This window comes from Lynx canadensis, chromosome X (genome assembly GCF_007474595.2).
Source record: "Lynx canadensis isolate LIC74 chromosome X, mLynCan4.pri.v2, whole genome shotgun sequence".
NCBI classification, from domain to species: Eukaryota; Metazoa; Chordata; class Mammalia; order Carnivora; family Felidae; genus Lynx; species Lynx canadensis.
Genome location: NC_044321.2, coordinates 121,017,820 through 121,036,290, shown reverse-complemented (window position 1 = coordinate 121,036,290; position 18,471 = coordinate 121,017,820). Strand labels below are relative to the sequence as shown.

Here is an 18,471-nt window from a genome sequence, read left to right as displayed (position 1 = left end):
TAGGACCACGCTAAAAGGCAGAAAGCCCACAATGAGCCTCAGAGGAGATCCAGCTGAACAACGAAGGGCACCAGAAAGGGAAGTGAAGAGAGGCTCGACACCGGCCTGCAATCTCAGGCCCCACCCTGGGCTGCTCTTTCCTCAAAGGACAGGAGCGGCTGACCCTGTGTGTGTGTGCCCAGCCACAGGAGGGGCTTCTACACCCTGACTGAGAAAGAGGAGCCTCCCCAGGGGAGCAGTCCAGCAGGGTCTGGGGGAAGAGGGAAGATAAACACCCTCACTCGTTTCTGTCACCAGGCCAAGGACAAAGGCTGCAAATACTCCTCAGCCTGGAATCTCCATGGGAAACCGTGGTAGGGTAGCGGGAATGTGCTCCCTGGCCCCAATGCTGTTCCTTCTGGAACATTCCCTGGGCCCCGGGCCGCATTGAGAAGCCAGGAACGCAGGATGAGGGCCCGCCCCGGTGAGGCCCCCTTACCCAGGGACCTTGTACTTCACCCGCACCAGAATTAGCACAAGATGTGGGAGGGATGCTGTGTGGGCGAGGGGTGCGGATGATGGCTGGGGGCCTGGTGGGCGGGGTCGGGGGCACGGCGGGGAGGGGGGACTCCGGCCGAGTGGGGGGTGCATCTTCTGGCCCAGGAGGCCTGGATACAGAGGAAGGGGGGGGATCGGAGGTCGAGCCCGGGGAGTCGAGGGGGCGGCTAGGTAGAGGGCCGCTTCTTGCAGACCGGGCGACGGGGGTGGAGAAAGACGATGTCGCGGACGGTGGTGGGGTGGGCACGGGGCGGTCTTTTTGGGGACCCGAGCGCCTCGGACGGCAATGACGGGAAGATGGGGTCGGCGGTCGGGGGCGGCAGCGCCGCAGGAAGGATGAGACGATACGGGACCCCGGGCGCCTGAGACCGCACTTACGGTGAGGCCGGTCCCCAGCACGATCACGTCGTATTCCTCGTCCATGGTCAGGCCTCGCTGCCAGCGCCCGTCGCTCCTCCTCCTCCTTCAGCACAGTCCTCGCCGCCACCGCCGCCGCCGCCGCCACCGCCGCCGCACTGGACCAAAGATGGCGGCAGTCGACGCCGCTTGACCCCTCCGCCGCGTCAAAGAGTCCCAGCCCCTCCCCGCGTCCCGCCGCGCCAGCTGGGGCCACCGCCTCCTGGCTCGCCTCCCAGGAGGGCGGCCGGGGTCCGGGAGGCAGCACGAGCGCGGTTCCGCGGGCGGCGTCGCTCGCCGAGAGCCCTGAGGGGACAGGAGAGGGGCGGGGCGGGCGGGGCGGCCGGCGGCCGGTGCTGCGGCCCGCGAGGGATTCGTGCGCGGGAGCCGCGCGCGACCCGGCCGCCCGCCCCGCCCCCCAGGAGGCTGGGTGCGGCGGGCGCGCGCCGCTGCGGCAGCCGGGGGCGGCCCCCTCGGGACGCGAAGGCAGCTATTGTCACGACGGTCTCTCCCCCCCCCCCTCCCCGCCCCCACAGGCACGGACCGCCCCGCCCTCCCCGCCCGCGAGCCTCAGCCCCTCCGTACCCTCGCCGGTTAAGGGCTTGCTGAAGACCCTCCGGCCTTCCCTTTGGCCTGACTCCGTTACAGCTACATCCGGGCGCCGCCTCCTGCAGCCCTCAGCCAAGCGCATCCCCTCGTGCCCGGTGCAGAAATGAGTGACAAGAGGCCTAAGCATGGCAACCTGTCTTTATTTTATTAGGAAGGAAACCACCCAGAACCCCAGGCTCCTGCCAGGCACTCCTGGCGGGTACATGCCAGAAAACCAATGATTACACCCAACCCAGCTGCTGTGGAGGTCTCTTCCTTCTCAGGCCACAGAAATAAACCCCAGTGTACTGCTTATTATTAGCACAACATCACCAAAAGACAATGACACCAGCCAAGCAGGACAATTAAATAGTACTTCCACACCGCCCCAAACTCAGGGAACCTTCAGCTTCTAGCTGCTGCAGGGAGCCCCGTAAAGTCTGGGGAGGGAGCATTTGATACACAAAAGCACTATAAACAGCAAAGGGTGAAGGTGGAGAGATGAGAATAAATAAGGGGGAAGAGGGGGTCCCAGAACTCATGTCCTCTCCCCCTACAATGACTGGACCTGGGAGATCTGTCTCCTATCTACGAAGAACTATGTACACCTTGCTGGTAGATGGAGGGTGGAGAGCCCCTCAGCGTGTTGAACGGGTAACAAGACAGGCCGAGGGGAACTGGGGGGTTCATGCTATGGTAGGAAGAGGGGAAGCCCTTCGGTCCAGCGTGCCTCGAGGTGGGAAAGCAACAACCTGGACACCATCGTGCCTGCAACCCCCCACGGGCATGGGGTCACACAATCTGGGTCAAAGAGATGGTGGGGCCCTTGTGGTCGTCAAAGCGGTCCATGGTCTTGAGGCTGAGGATCATGTGTAAGCCATAGGTGAAGATGAACAGCATGAACAGGGAAGTGAGCAGCCCCATCCAGATGCCCGGGGAGAAGAAGCCGGCGCAGTCACTGGCGTAGGAGAACTGCTCGCCTGTCACGTTGAAGGCTTGGATCTGGCAGGGGACAGAAAGGACCATGTGGCCCCACGTGAGGACCGGGGGTCCCAAGTTAGTGGGTTGGTCCAGATCCCACAGAATGGCAGCACCGTGGGCACAGGACCCTCACCTACGCGGCCAAGCCCAGGCCCGGAGATGCCGGGAGCCATCAGGCCTCCGCTGCCCACCCGCCTCCCCCAGGTACGCTGCTCCCCACAGCCCGGGCCCCGCGCTCCCTACCTGGAAGTGCTGAAGGGTCATCTGCCAGAGAGAGGGCCGCACGCGGGGCACGAGGAGGTCGCCGTTCTTGCCCAGACAGCTGACGTACTCGCAATGAAAGGAGTAGATGCTAGGCCCTGTGACCTGGGAGGCGTTGAAGTAGGTGACAGAGCCGTTGCTGTGGATTTCAAGGCGCTCCATGGTAAACCAGTGGCGGGCAGACACCGGGTAGAAGCGGTTGGCCAGAATGAACCTGAGGGAGAGGCCGTCCGGGGATTCGTCAGGCAGCCGGGAAGGCCGGAGCCACGCCAGCCTGCCCACACGTCAACTGCCCCTCGGACTCACCTGAATGTCACGGTGGTACCAAAGAGTTGTTCGTAGGTCAGCGAAAGCCTGCGGGGCCAGAGTAAGAGGGGAGTCGTCAGGCTCTGGGGGGTCTTGAACATCTAGCAGTAGAGCAAGTTCCTCGAGTCCACTCTACCTATGCTGCCCCGGGTACTCACAGCACCTGAAGAGGCAGTGTCCCAACCTGACAAATGGGGGAAACTAAGGCCCTATCACATCTAGGTCAGAAACCAGCACCCAGGTCCCCCACCTCCAGCTAAAAGCACCTTCCTCTGGTTTCCCTGAGCCTACTGCCCCTCCTTTCAGGTCCCCTCGGGGTTGCTGAGATGCCCGGATTGGGCTCTGGGGATAAAGGTGGTCTCTCCAGCCACGCAGCGAGGGTACAGAAGCCCTAGAACTAACTCAGGCCTGGTATACACCCTCGGGCAGTCACCTTGAGGCTGTTTAAGGCGAAGGGGGTGTGGGGAAGTGTCAGGTTCCCTGGTGATTGGGAAGTGTTAACAACCAAGGTTCTGGGCAAGGACTAGAAGGCATGGAGAGGCAAAACTCTGAGCAAGCCCCACTCCAAGAGCCCTCCACCTGCCCCACCCCACAATCTCACCTGCTTCCCACAGGGAACCTCCCCCCCAACATACACATGCACCCACCTGCAGTGACAGGAACTCTGCCCTTACCTGGCAACGGAGTCATTCCAGAAGGAGCCAGTGAGGTTAAGATCCTGGACCCCAAAGGTGAGGGAGGTCAGGTCCTCCCAGTGGTTCCCGTATGCCACCGAGAAGTTTTGGGCCCAGAACAGGATCCGGGGGGCGGTGTCATTGTAACTCACAGGGGGATGGACCACAGCTGACGCTGTCTGTTTTTGCAGCAGCTGGCGACCTAGCCCCCCAGTCACCATGGCTACATCACGGGCCACCTGTACAAACAACCCACAAGCCTTGTCTCAGTGGAGCTGAGAGCATGGCCCAGAATCAAGTGGCCTTCCTCATTGTCCCCGCTGGGCACCCTCTCTAGTATCTGCAGTTGCACTGGTCATACTCGGAGGCCCTTCCTCCAGGAAGCTCTTCCCGGGCGGACCCCTAAGGCCCTGTGATCTTCCTAGTCCCTCCAGATTAGGAACACTTGGACATACTGTCCAAATATGCCAGCCTGTGAGGCCCACTGGGCCAGATGGAAGGCTGCAGCCTGGAAAGAGAAAGCGTCACTTTCTGGTTCATCCCTGTCCCCCCACACAGGCCCAGGGAAGAAACGGCCCCCCCAGGGCATTCCCCTCGGAGCCACACACCTAGGCCCACTCAGCACTTGCCTCTGCCCCGGCTTCCAGGGCCCCTGCAGAAGCACACACTACGTACCCGGGAAGGGCGGACCGCCGTGAGGGCCGCGGTGTACGGGACGTCTTCGGATTTGAGTGTGCTCAGCACCTGCCCGATGACCTCATCTGAGGAGCGAGGGGGAGAGCAGAGAACCAGGTCGCAGATAGCTACTTACGGTAACGCCCCAACACCTGCCAGAAGCCGGCTGCCAGTCCCGCAGCAGAAGACAATGGAGACGGGGCTGTGCCCTTCCATGTGCCATGTGAGCGGCCTCTCTTGACGACATCCAGTGGGATTACCGTGTTGGGGTGGGGACCACCAGATGTCTGCACTGTGAAGCCTCCCACCCCTGGCAACTGACACACCCTGTGTGGTGGGACACCGAGATCCTCACAGAGCTGGCTCCTATCACCCTTCACTCACGTTTTCAGGGTCCCTCACGGGTCCCTAAGAGCAGCTGCTTCTTATCCCACGCACCCCCAGCCTCCCCCGGCTGGGACACCTACGGCCTCAGCAGTTGGCTCTCTAATGCCAAGCCCTAACTAAATTAAATGAGAAAAGGGGCGCCTGGGTGGCTCAGGCGGTTAAGTGTCTGACTTCGGCTCAGGTCACAATCTCGTGGTCTGTGAATTCGAGCCCCACGTCGGGCTCTGTGCTGACAGCTCAGAGCCTGGAGCCTGCTTCGGATTCTGTGTGTGTGTCTCTCTCTCTGCCCTCCCCTGCTCACACTCTGTCTGTCTGTCTCTCAAGACTAAATAAACATTAAGATAATAAATAAATAGATAGATAAATAAATAAGAAAAGACAGAGATATAGAAAACTCCAGGTTCACTTAGACATTTTCTTTTTTTTTTAATTTTTTTTTTTCAACGTTTATTTATTTTTGGGACAGAGAGAGACAGAGCATGAACGGGGGAGGGGCAGAGAGAGAGGGAGACACAGAATCGGAAACAGGCTCCAGGCTCTGAGCCATCAGCCCAGAGCCTGACGCGGGGCTCGAACTCCCGGACCGCGAGATCGTGACCTGGCTGAAGTCGGACGCTTAACCGACTGCGCCACCCAGGCGCCCCCACTTAGACATTTTCAATGACCTTTTGGGGGGGACGATCATCCTTCATAGCAAAAGGGAAGTCCTCAGAACTGTTTTTTGAAACACTTCTGGTCTGTTAAACCCAAAACTCTAGGATTCACGCTTCTGGAGTGGAGACGGACTCCATGGGCCCCCCCACACGGAAGGCCCCTAGATGTCCCAACACCTCGAGCTGGCTGAAGAGGGGTGAGGCCTGGGGGCCGCATTTCTCTGCTCAGCCACCAATCATTCTGAGAAGTGGGGGGGGGGGGCACCCTGGGAATGAAGAGGGCCTGGGGAACTTGGAGCCAGCTCTCTGCAGCCACGGGCTGAATGAGGCTGGCAAACGCATGCCCTCCCTGAGCCCACTCACCATTGCCCGTGAGGACCTCCCTCGGCGCCATCAGACCTGAGCTGTGGAAGAGACGCAGAGCGTTTGAGCCCCTGCAACGCCAACAGCTCCCCACCGCCTGGGGACACCTGCCCCCTACTCCGCCAGCGTGTCCTCCACCCCATGCCACCATCCTCCCCCACTAGTCCCATTCACCCCGCACACTCCAGCCGGGGGCTCTGGAAGCCATGGTCACTCCTCCCCCCGCACCTTTGCTCACTGCGTGGCCCTGCCCTTGCCCCTCTCCTCCAGCTTCACAGACCCGGGTGAGGCCCCGCCGGCTGCTCCGTGAACGTGTCCTGGCCAAGGGAGCTAGCTGCCACCAGCAGGGCCCAGATCTGCCTCGTCTCTAGAGGGCCTCACTCAGGGGCGGGCGCTAACTCCTGAGTCACAACCGACCAGAGGCCCTTCCCGCCTCTTCTGGACATACGAGGCACCTTCTGATAGGGCTTCAAGGTACTGAACAGGAAGACTGATGTTTTGGCCAAGTTGTGCTACCACGGCCAAGAGCTTCGCTGCTCTCTGGGCCCCGGGGCTAGGACACACCTGGCTGTGTACGGCAGGCGGATGAGCAGCAAGGCTGGGAGGCTGGCATTGAGTCTCAGCTCCCGCAGGGTGGCCAAGTCCACGTGCAGGGGGCTGGCCCCAAGCTTCTCCTGCAGGTAAGTGGTCAGAGTGCTGACCGCATACCAATCGACGGCAGGAAGCACCAGAGAGGAAGGAGCCAGATCCAGGGCATTCTGGGGGCCGGGGGGAGGCAAAAGGACAAGTCAGCAAGGGACCAGTGGGCCCGTGCCAGCCCCCAAACCTCCGCAGCAGCACTCTTTAGCAAGGCACACCCACACCGGCATCTTATCCGAGGTCAGAAAGAAAACACCCCACCTTCCCGGCCCCTGACACCTCAGGCTTTTCTACCCCCAAGCTTGCATGTCTGGTTCCTAAGGGGACGGTTTTTCCTGTGCTGTGGGGGAGAGCGCTGGACAGCCCCCGTGGCCCCTGGCTGGGAGGGGACGCTTACCTCCAGGTTCGAAAAGGCGCTATCCTGCTTGTTTCCAAACACGCCACCATATGCTGTGAAGTCCTCAATGCTCAGCTAGGAGAGAAGCAGAGAGGATGCCTCCAAAGGTGGGGCCAGGGAAGGGGCACACAGCTTCCGTGTGCGTTTGCGGGGCCAGCGAGATCTCATTTACAGCCAGCTATGGTCTGGTCAAAAGACTGAACAAAGGCACGCTTGGGGATAGGGAGTGGGGGAAAGGAAGGTTCTCTGTTTTTCGTTTGGCACCCTCCTGGCAGGGTGAGAAAACATGGGTGGTGGTCACGGGGTTGGGAGGAAATCTGTGGGCAGCTGACGTGTGGTAACCTCAGGATTAAGAGTCAGCCACCTACCTTCGGATGAGGAACTGGGTACGGAATGGGGAAGCTGGGAGAGGGGTAGGGGGCGGCGAGGAGCATTTACTGCAGCGCCCCCCATCCCCGGGGCGGAAGTCAGAGAAAACGAGAAGCTGCATTCAGTCGCAACGGCTATAACGCCGCCTATGTCCGGTCTGGACGGGACCCTTCTCAGACAAGGGCAAGGACCTCCTTCCCTGCCTCGTTTTGGTGGGAGGAGAGAGGTGAAGACGATGGAATGCGCTTAAGAAGGCCGAAGTCTTCTGAGTCTTCTGAGCTCTCCGGACACAGTAACCCTGACCCCTCCCTATTCCTCTCCAACCTACAGATGTCCTTCAACTCCTGCCCCTCCACCCCAACTCCCAGCTTCCTCTGGCTTTTCCCAGTTAGGCCCAGAGGCGATCTTAATCAGTTTCTCTAACCTCGTTCTGTTTGGTATACACACTTGCCCAGCCTCCTCTCTCTTCTGGGCTGGGATCCTGACCCTGTTTGGCCGCCTGGGCTCTCATTCTGAAAGCCCAGTAACCACCACTGTGTCCTCCCGATAGTCTTCGCTCAAAATTGCCCCCAAATTGCCCCAAAGCTTCCCGCCACCTTTAGAACTACAGCAAGCCTTTCCCCCTCATGTCCTGGCTACCTGGCTGACCATGTCCTACCCCCTTCTCTCCCTCACGACACTCCACTTGAGCCACACCAGCTCTTTCTGGGCTCACGGAGAGCACTCCTGGCCCAGGGCCTTTGCACCTGTTGTTCCCTCTGCCAGGAAGCCCTCCCACCCATACCCACATGGCTCTGTCCCTCCCTCCATTTAGGTATCTGCTCGGATATTGTCAGGGAGCCCTTGCCTGATCACCCTTAAACAGCATCACCGGTCATTCTTTCCCCTTGGCCTGCTTCCTTCTCTGAAAACTACAGCACTGACATTATATCATACACCAATTCAGCATTTACCTGTTGCCCTCACAAGAACGTCAGCTTCTGCCAGGTAGAGGCTTGGGTTATTCTGCTCACTGCTCTGTCCCCAACACTTGATACCTGGTACATACTAGGCAGTCCACGTTTGGCAAATGAATGAACGTGTGAATGCCATAAGGGGACCGCAGGGAGCTGTTTTACATAGATTATAAGAGTTGCTCCTCACAGCCCTCTGACAGAGGTGGTGTCTTCATTTTACAGATAAGGAAACGGGCATTCTCTGATTCTCCCGCACGTCCAGAGTCTGGTAAGTAGTAGAACTAGAACTGAGTTGCAGTCTAACTACATTATTTACCACCTCCTGACAGGACTACAGGCCAGCATGGCCATCACTGTCTTCCCACAGGGCAACAGGGGGAGACCACAAGGGGAATGAGCCACACAGGCCGCCACCAAGGAAGGAATAAGCAGAGGCTTGGTAACCTCCCAAATACCAAGTCTCCACTGCCCTAGAATCTTCTTATGGTCCATCTGCCTGCTTTGGAGGCAGAGAAACCTGCATGGGAGGGAAAACTGTGTGCTAGAGCACAAGCCGTGGGGGGGGGGTGGTCCTCTGGCAGACTCAGACAGGAACCAACTGTGGTGCGCATAAACTACGGACCACCAGCTAATTGTCACACCTCTACCAACCCCAGTTTCCCTGGCAGTAAAACCAAGAAAATGACATCAGCTTAGCACAGTGCCTACGAAGCAGTCAATAAGTGATCATTTTCGATCATCTCAATTATGATCATTAAAGTTAGGATCACAACTCTGTCACCCATCAGCTGTGTCATTTGCCATTGCCATCCTTGGACAGAAGTCTTGTCATCTGTAAACAGGGTCAATAATCCCCACCGCACAGAGTAGCTCAGGTAAGTACTTGGTACTCAGAAGACATCTGCCCTCTGACCCCCTGCTTCACCCAATCGAGGCAGTGCCATTTCAGGGCCCCCATCCTTCCCACTGAACCTTCTCCTGCAGGCCTTCTTCCCAAGAGAGGAGTCCCACGTCCCTACAGTTGGCACAAGGTCACTGAAGCCTCCCTTGGGGAATGGGCCTCGGTGTCCGGGGGCGGGGGGGTAGGGCCTGACTTCTTCCTGACAACTGAGGGAGAGAGAGGTGGGGCGGGCGCACCTTGTCCTGGAGGAACAGCAGCACATTCCGGGGGCCCAGCTCCAGGGCGGGGTCTAAGTAGGTGGAGAGCTGCATGTCGCTGGTGATGTGGCCCTCGTGGGTGTTGGCCGCAGGACCCCACAAGTCCCTGGCAGGGGACAGAAGAGGTGCTGTCAAGGGGGGGGGGGCGCATGACTTAGGATCTGAAGCTCACGGGCTCCCATCTTGATGCGTGGGGCCCCGAGCTCTGATCTGGCTGGACAGTCCCCCTCTGCCCCACTCGGCCACCGCTCGTGAGGACAGCCCCGGAGCCGGGCGAGGGCACCTCAGCCGCCGCGGCGCGCAGCACAGCCTGCGCCGGCCTGGCCCGCCACGCTCACCGGTCACTCGACCACAGCACCAGCGGCACCTGCTGCTCCGCCTCCGCCACCGCCACCGCCACCGCCACCAGCACCAGCAGTAGCCACCGCATCTGCCAGAGCGCTGGGGCCTGCCGCGTCCCCGCCTGAAGCCGAGCCGCTGCGGTCGCCGCCATCACAGCCTCGGCCTCCGCTGCCTCGGCCGCCGCCGCCGCTGCAGATCAGGTGACCGTTGCCCCCCCCTGAGCTCCGCCCCCCGCCGCCATTGGCTCGCGAGTAGGCCCGCTCCCCAGGACCGCAGACGATTGGACAAAGATCATGCCACTCACGGCCACTCCTGTTCACTGATTGGCTGGGCGTGTCTCCGGGTGCGCACGCTCCAAGTAGGAAAGGAGGCAGGGCCGAGCTCGGCCGGCTCCTGGTTCCCATCGCGAGTTAGGGCGGGGCTGGGACGGCTCCGCTTGGTAGGTCTTCACACGCAGGGCTTCGCGTCTCTCGGTTTTAATATTCCTTCCGCTTAAAATTGCAAGAGTGCTTTCTTTTCCTGCAGATGGATTCTGCTTGAGACAGATGAGGAGAGAAGAGGGCCCCGGATAACGTGCAGAGGAACCCCAGCACTTAAAATGGGCAGGGAGTAGGGGGGTCCAGAAGAGATCGGAGGAGTATCCAGGAGGAGGGGAAAACCCAGGGAGAAGCGTGGTTTCAAGGACCCCAAGCTGAACAATGTCAGAGTTAACTGCTGCCAGGAAGCAGGTAAGATGAGGATAGAAAACTGTTTCTTGGACTTAGCAACAACTGGAAACTTTGGCAAGAGCGATGTCAATGGGAGGAAGGAGACACGGTCGTTAAGTTGTCTTTTCTCGAAGTTTCCTTTAAAGAGAGGAAAGAGACAGAGTGACAGCTAGAGTCAGAAGATGGGAGACACTGCCTAAAACGAATTGGAAGACTTTTATCTTTTTCTGTGCCATGTTCGGTTTCTCAGACTGGTGACTATTAGAAACAAGCGGACAAAAAAACCTGGTAGCTGTAATCAGTGAAGTCCCGTTAGGGATATGTACACCGATTTATTTAGGAGGAAATGAACTGATGGCTGCAACTTAGTTTGAAATGCACCAAAAATAAAATGGAGGGAAGTGTGGCTACAGAGATAGGTTTGTGATAAAGCCAACAGTGGTAAAACGTTAATGGCACAACCTAGGGGTGGATCTACAGGTGGGCATTGTAAGCTTTTTTTGACCTTGCTGTATGTACTGGATGTAATGGTGACCCCTTGAAATTCATGTTCATCCGATGAACTTGTAACGTGACCTTATTTGGAAATAGGATCTTTGCAAATGTGATCAAGATAAGGTCATGGTGGATTCATGTGGGCTCTAAATCCAATGACTGGTATCTTTATAAGAAGAGGAAAATTTGGACACAGAGACAGACACACAGGGAAGAAGGCCGCGTGACAATGGAGACAGATTAGAGTGTTACAGCCGTAAGCCAAGGAACCCCTGGACTGGCCACAAGCTGGAAAAGGCAGGAAGGTTTCCTCCCTAGGGCTTTCAGAGGGAGCATGGACCTGCCTGTACCTTGATTTTGGACTTGGAACCTCCAGGACTGGGAGAGAAGTTTCTGTCGTCTTAAGTCTGCCAATTTATGGTGATCTGTTACGGCAGCCCTAGGAAACTAATACACTATATGTGTGACATTTTTCATAACAAAAATTGAGAAGAAAGTTTGATAATGCCTATTGTCAGCAAGGATGTTAGGAGATAGAGTCTCACCTACACGGTGGTAAGAATGTCAGTTGGTAGAACCAATTTGGTGGATAATTTGGCAGCATCTAACAAGCTGAAAAATGTATATGACCCTCAACCAAGCAATTTTCCTCATACGGGTCCATTCAACAGAAATACTCACCTGAGCCGGGAGACGCACATGCAAAAAGGTCTGCTGAGGCACCATTTGTGGTTGCAATAAGCCGGGCGCTCATGATTGGACAGCGAGACACTATGTCCAGACACCGCTGCCCTTCAAACACCCAGGCCAGCTCACTGATTACCTCTGCTCGTCAGAGAAACTGCTTAAGAGATTGTGGTCGTGGTTGTCACGAGCGTGGCTCCGACTAGAACAGTGGCAGTTGAGCCTAGAGAGAGGAGGTGGACTTGATAGGACATGGTTGAGGAAGACGGTGTCCAAAGGTGACTCTTGGGTCTCTCAGTTGAGGACTGAGAGACGGAGTCAACCAGGGACAGTTAAATTTGGGGTGTTGTGGGGCCCCCAAGTGGCCATGTTCAGCCCAGCTGAGGGGAGACGTTTGCACTGGAGCTTTACTTTATCCCCAGAAGCCCCAGTGCCATGATTTGATTTTAATTTTTTTAAGGTTTATTTATTTTTGAGAGAGAGCTTGAGTGGGGGAGGAGCACAGAGAGGCGGAGGCACAGAATCCGAAGCAGGCTCCAGGCTCCGAGCTGTCAGCACAGAGCCCGACGCGGGGCTCGAACTCACAAACCATGAGATCATGACCTGAGCCAAAGTCGGACGCTCAACCGACTGAGCCACCCAGCGCCCCCATCTGATTTTTTGTTAAGCGGCTGATCTGGCTGTGGTAAGCAGAGCAGACTAGAGGGGATGAGAGCACTAGCAGAGACCAAGAGGAGGCTGTCACGTCTCTGGGACGGAGAGGATGGGAGCTTGGCAAGAGTAATGGAGGGGCAGAGAGAGAAGGCTAGACAGACCAGAGGCTGCTGCCTCAGCGTTGGTCCAGGACTGATGTTTTGACCAGGTGTCGTGATGCCAGCATGGGGGCAGGGGTCCTGGGAGCATTGGAACTGAGAAGTTGGAGCCAGAGCCAGAGCTGGGGCAGCCAGGGAGACGAGGGACCAGCCCACAGCACGACCCTGGGACTCAGCTGCATTCCCTCGTTTGGTCACTCACGGAAGTCCTGGAGAGCCTGCCTGGGCTGGCACCCAGTGGTGAAAGAAACGAGGTCGAGGTCCCTAAATGGCATCGCAGTGTGGTGAAGTCCTCCAGGCTCAGGACAGACCCAGCAAGGGCCATATTTTGGGAGGAAAGTTCTAGAATGGTGCCACAGGAGCAGAAGGTATCAAGGGAAAGGGATGGATGCCTTGGGGACCAGGAGAATGGTGACACAGAGTGATAAGAGGAACCACTGGCCATGAGCAAACTGAAGAATACAAAAAGAGCTGTTTAAATAAATTTTGAAGGCAATGACTTTCTTGCAAATGCGACGTTGTCAGCCAGCAGTCTCTTGCTGAAATGCTTTCATCCTTAGGGGGGAAGGTTGCTTGTGGCTGCTTTTATTCCTCTGAGTTGTCAGGGGTCCTTGGAGTGGTGACCCTCGAGGCTTCCTAAAGCACTTGCTACGGGGCAGGCACTGAGTCAGATTTGGACCCCACCCCCCCTCCCCCAAGTTCCCAATCCAGTCTGGTCTAGAGAAGATGCAGGACAGCAGGACATGACACAGGCTGATGGATGTTCAAAACGGGGAGGGATGAGGCTGGGAGGGAGGCACAGAGAGGGGCACCTGCTTGAGGCTGCTCTGACCAGGAGGTGACATCTAAGCTGAGTCACTCACACTAAATGTTGACAGCACCAATGAGCATCTTCTCTCTGTGGGCTTCCTCCACCTTTACGGTAAAAACTTCAATAATTCGGGGCGCCTGGGTGGTTCAGTCGTTAGGCGTCCAACTTCGGCTCAGGTCAGGATCTCGCGGTTCGTGAGTTCGAGCCCTGCGTCGGGCTCTGTGCTGACAGCTTGGAGCCTGGAGCCTGCTTCGGATTCTGTGTCTCCGTCTCTCTGCCCTTCCCCTGCTCATATTCTCTCTCTCTCTCTCTCTCTCTCTCTCTCTCTCTCTCTCTCAAAAGTAAATAAATGTTAAAAAAATTAAAAAAATTTTTTTAACTTCAATAATTCATTAGAACCCTTCTGGGCCCTCATCATCCCTATGTCTTCTTAAATTGTTTTATTTTTTTAAATGTTTATTTATTTAGTTTGATAGAGAGAAGAGGGGGAGAGCATGAGCAGGGAAGGGGCAGAGGTAGAGGGAGACAGAAACTCCCAAGCAGGCTCCGTGCTGTCAGCACAGAGCCCAATGCGGGGCTCGAACTCCTGAGCTGTGAGATCATGACCTGAGCTGAAATCAAGCTTAAGTGACTGGGCCACCCAGGCGCCCCTTCTTAAATTGTTTAATAGAATATTGGACATGAAGCAAGACATGTGTAATATCTATATGCTACACAGGTTACATATGCGTTACATGTATATGTGTCACCTGTTATATGTTACCTGTATATGAAGCATACAATAAAAGGAATCCTCATAAACCCTGCCCCAGACTTCACAGGCCACTGCCAACTCCTTGGCAGGAATCTGGGTCCCCACATCCCATTTTCCTGCCTCCCCACAGAAGTCCTTGCTAGCCTGAATTTGGTATTTGCCGTTCTCTGCTTTTTCTTAGTAGGTTGACCACGTATATATGTGCCCATGTGTCTAATGCCTGCACTCCTCTCTAATCACCTGCATCTCATTTCCACCGAAGTGAGCCCGGACCTGACTTTTGTGGTCATCACTTTGGTCCTGATCATTTTACTAATTGCATTAACCTGTTCCAGCTGTTATGCTAAAATACCACAGACCGGCGGCTTGTAAACAGCAGAGATTTATAGCTCACAGCTCTGGAGGCCAGGAGTCCGAGATCGGGGTTCCAGCAGGGTGGGGCGAGGGCCCTCTTCCAGGTTGCGGGCCTTGATTGTATCCTCACCTGGTGGAAAGGGCCGGGGAGCTCTCTGGGGCCCCTCGGGGGGCACTAATCCCAATCGTGAGGGTTCCACCCTAAAGACCTAAGCACCTCCTCGCGCCCTGCCTTAATACCATTAGGACACTAGGTTTCAACGTATGAACTTGGTGTAGGATGACACAAACACTCAGACCATGGCACCAGTTAAGCATGCATCTCTAAATACGATGGCTTTGTTTTGTCTATTTGGGGACTTCATGTAAGTGAAATTATTCAGTATTATATTTTGCATCATGATTGCTCAAGAAGGGGAGGTTAATGCGAATCATTGCATGATAGCAGTACTGCTGCGTGGCATTCCCCTGGATAAATATTCTGCCAGTGATTGAGGCCTTCCCCTGGTGACGGACATCTGAGTGGTTTCCTACCCTGGTTAGTATGGCTAACGGTGCTGCCTGCAGTTATGTATATGTCTTGTGGTGCACATGCATGTGCATTCCGGTGGGCACACACCTAGGTGGAGAATGGCCAGGTCATACGGTATATGTACCGGGTTGAATAACATCCCTCAAAATTCACGCCCACCTGGAACGTCAGAATGGGACCTTATCTGGAAATAGGGTCTTTATAAATGTAATTACTTGGGGCGCCTGGGTGGCGCAGTCGGTTAAGCGTCCGACTTCAGCCAGGTCACGATCTCGCGGTCCGTGAGTTCGAGCCCCGCGTCGGGCTCTGGGCTGATGGCTCAGAGCCTGGAGCCTGTTTCTGATTCTGTGTCTGCCTCTGTCTCTGCCCCTCGCCCGTTCATGCTCTGTCTCTCTCTGTCCCAAAAATAAATAAATGTTGAAAAAAAAAATTTAAATGTAATTACTTAAGATGAGGTCATGCTGGATGAGTTAGAGCAAGCCCTAAGCCAATGGCTGGGGCCTTTTTAAGAAGAGAAAAAGGGGCGCACAGACTCACAGAAGGTCACATGGAGGTGAAGGCAGAGATCGGGGTGACTTTTCTAGGAGCCAAGGGACACCAAGGACCGCTGGCCACCACCGGAGGCTAGGAGGCGGGCGGGAATGGATTCGCCCTCAGAGCCCTCGGAAGGAAACAACCCTGCCCACGCCTTGACCCCGGACTTCTGGCCTCCAGAACCAGGAGAGAATACATCTGTGTTGTTTTAAGCCCCCTCAGCTTGTGGTACTTGGTTACTGTGGCTACAGGAAACTCACGTAGTATATATATTTTCAGCCCTGCCCGTTGTGTTTCCTCTCCTGTGAAATGCCTGTTCTGTCCATCTTCCCATGTTTCTGTTGCATTGTTGATCTTTTTCTTGTTGATTTATGAGGATTTATGAGCTCTTTACATATTCTGCATAGGGCCCCGTGTTGCTTATGTGTGTTACAAATCGCTTCCCTTTTCACTCTCTTTTTAAAAAAAAAAAATTTTTTTAAGTAGGCTCCAGGCCCAATGTGGGGCTCAAACCCACGACCCTGAAATCAAGAGTCAGGTGGTCCACCAACTGAGCCAGCCAGGTACCTCCCACCCCTTTTCACTCTCCTAATGATGTTTTCTGATGAACCAAACTTCTTAATTTTCAAAAGTTAAATTTACCATTTTTTCCTTTATGATTAATGTTTTTAATTTCCTGTTTAAGAAACCTTTCCCTGCCTCCAAGATTATGGAAATATTCTCCTACATTCCCTTCTAGAAGTTGTCTTGTTTTTCACACTTTTGTGGATAGTGTGAAGGTAGGGGTCAACTTTCTTTTTTTCCATAAAGATGTCCAATTGTCCCAGTACTGTTTATTGAGACAAACATCCTTTTACCCAGTGTCTTGAAAGAGTGCTTTTGGGGGATAAGAAGCGTCTATGCGGCTGTGGATCAGCTTCGGGGCTCTCCATGCCATGCCAGTGGTCCATCTGTCTATCCAACACCACGGTGTCTCAAGCACCGTAGCTTCATACTAAACTCTGACACCTGCTCACTCTTCTCTTTCAAGAGGCTCTTCTCGGGCCATTGTGCTTGCATATAAACTTTAGAGTCAACTTGTTATATTGATCAGATTATTTCTAAAATCTTGATTATTTAGGGGCGCCTGGGTGGCTCAGTCGGTTAAGCGTCCGACTCTTAATTTCGGCTCAGGTCATGATCTCGCGGTTGGTGGGTTTGAGCCCCACATCGGGCTCCGCACTGCTGTGGCGGAGCCTGCTTGGGATTCTCTCTCTCCCTCTCTCTCTCCCTCTTTCTGTGCCTCCCTCTCTCCCTTTCTCTCTTCTCTCAAAATAAATAAATATACATTTAAAATCTTGAGTTTTAAAATTGTGGTAAGGGGTGCCCGGGTGGCTCAGTCGGTTAAGCATCTGACTCTTGATTTTGGCTCAGGTCATGATTTCATGGTTTGTGGGTTTGAGCCCCACATCGGGTTCTGAGCTCACAGTGCAGAGCCTGCTTGGGATTCTGTCTCTGCCCCTTCCCCACTTGCTTGTGCACACACAAGCTCTCTCAAAAGTAAACTTAAAAAAAAGGAAAGTTCCCTCCTATTTATAGTTTGCTAAAATTTTTTTAAACTATGAATACTCTATCAAGTACTCTTTCTGTATCTATTGAAATAACCACATGGTTTTTTTTTCCTTTATTTGGTTAATACGGTGAATGGTATTTGTAGATTTCACAATCACAGGACAAGCCAAATTAAAAAAAAAATTTTTTTTACATTTATTTTTGAGAGACAGAGTGAGACAGATCGCAACAGGGGAGGGGAAGACAGAGGAGAAGACACAGAATCTGAAGCAATCTCCAGGCTCCAAGTAAGAGTTCGGCACAGAGCCCGATGTGGGGCTCGAACCCACGAACCACGAGATCATGACCTGAGCCGCCCAGGCACCCTGCCAAATTTTGCCGTGAACCTAAAACTACTCTGAAAAATAATTTGTATGAAAAAACCTAATTGCAGAAACATCTATGTGGTAAATATCTGTAGTTGTTTGTTCAAATGGACATATATGAAAAAGTGGTATTACATTTGGACCTGCAAATGGAAATTAGCCAACGGTATGTGTCCCTCCCCGCAAGTGATTTTTTTCCTTTCTGGTTACTTTAAAAAAACCTTTGGGGCGCCTGGGGCAACTTCATGATCTTGAGGTTTGTGAGTTCGAGCCCCGCATCAGGCTCTTTGCTGATCGGCTGCGAGCCTGGAGCCTGCTTCGGATTCTATGTCTTCCCCTCTCTGTCCCTCCCATGCTCATGCTCATGCTCTGTCTCTCAATGATAAATAAACGTTAAAAGAAATAAAAAAAAAAACTTTTTGGCACTCCTTTTTTAAAAAAATGTTTATTTTGGGGTGCCTGGGCAGCTCAGTTAGTTAAGCGTCCGACTTCAGCTCAGGTCATGATTTCACAGTTCCTGAGTTTGAACCCCACGCCGGGCTCTGTGCTGACCGGTCAGAGCCTGGAGCCTGCTTCAGATTCTGTGTCTCCCTCTCTGTCCCTGCGTTGCTCGTGCTCTCTCTCTCCCCCTCTCTCAAAGAATAAACATTGAAAAATTATTTATTTTGAGAGAGTGCATGCAAGCGGGGGCAGGGCAGAGAGAGAACCCCAAGCAGGCTCTGCGCTGTCAGTGCAGAGCCAGATGCAGGGCTCAATCCCACAAACAGGGAGACCATGATCTGAACTGAAATTAAGAGACGCTTAACCGACTGAGCCACCCTGGTGCCCCCAAACCTCTTACTTTGAAATAAGTAGATTCACACACAATTGCCGTCCTGATCAGGTTCTACCTTTTTTTTCTTCCACATTTCTATTATTTTGCATATTGTTTGACCCTGTCAATTTCAGAAGTTCCCACAGGTTTCAACCTGTTCTTGTTCCTGCTGACATAAGTACGATGCTTCATTTCCCTCTACGTTTGGTGATCTTTGTGAAGTCTTCTGGGTTGAGTTTAACTTGTGGATGAACTGGGGACCTAAACCGAGCTCACTTTCCTGCAGAGGATTTGCTTTTGCTTGTACAGAGAGCGCCTCCACCCGTCTTTGCTCCTTTCAAGGGTCTCCGGCTCCATCAAGGTGTCCCGCTTCCCA

The 18,471-nt window shown here is 54.6% G+C and overlaps 1 protein-coding gene and 1 long non-coding RNA gene across 3 annotated transcripts; one reads left to right on the top strand and one right to left on the bottom strand.

Moving 5' to 3' along the window:
• Window positions 1-1,662: 1,662 nt before the first annotated feature.
• On the bottom strand, window positions 1,663-9,857 carry ATP6AP1 (ATPase H+ transporting accessory protein 1). Its single transcript, XM_030304702.1, has 10 exons — window positions 9,679-9,857; window positions 9,320-9,446; window positions 6,858-6,932; window positions 6,386-6,579; window positions 5,822-5,862; window positions 4,419-4,504; window positions 3,744-3,982; window positions 3,070-3,117; window positions 2,746-2,977; window positions 1,663-2,523 (listed from the first exon to the last, which is right to left on the bottom strand). The coding sequence occupies exons 1-10, from the start codon at window positions 9,831-9,833 to the stop codon at window positions 2,314-2,316; spliced, it is 1,407 nt and encodes a 468-aa protein (XP_030160562.1). The 5' UTR covers window positions 9,834-9,857; the 3' UTR covers window positions 1,663-2,313.
• Window positions 7,170-12,045, top strand: LOC115506705. Of its 2 annotated transcripts, XR_003966497.1 has the most exons (4): window positions 7,170-9,057; window positions 9,563-9,882; window positions 10,208-10,410; window positions 10,981-12,045. It is a non-coding gene; the product is annotated as an uncharacterized LOC115506705 (long non-coding RNA). The 2 variants fall into 2 exon arrangements; XR_003966496.1 differs by lacking the exon at window positions 10,981-12,045 and having other exon boundaries at window positions 10,208-10,795.
• Window positions 12,046-18,471: the final 6,426 nt, after the last annotated feature.

Excerpts from the sequence above, each read along its gene's own strand:
- ATP6AP1 (XM_030304702.1), bottom strand. The coding sequence starts at position 9,833 with ATGGCGGCGACCGCAGCGGCTCGGCTTCAGGCGGGGACGCGGCAGGCC. Across the intron at positions 4,505-5,821 it reads GGAGGTCCTCACGGGCAATG|ATGAGGTCATCGGGCAGGTG; the intron begins GTGAGTGGGCTC and ends CTCGCTCCTCAG. Across the intron at positions 2,978-3,069 it reads GGTACCACCGTGACATTCAG|GTTCATTCTGGCCAACCGCT; the intron begins GTGAGTCCGAGG and ends CCTCTCCCTCAG.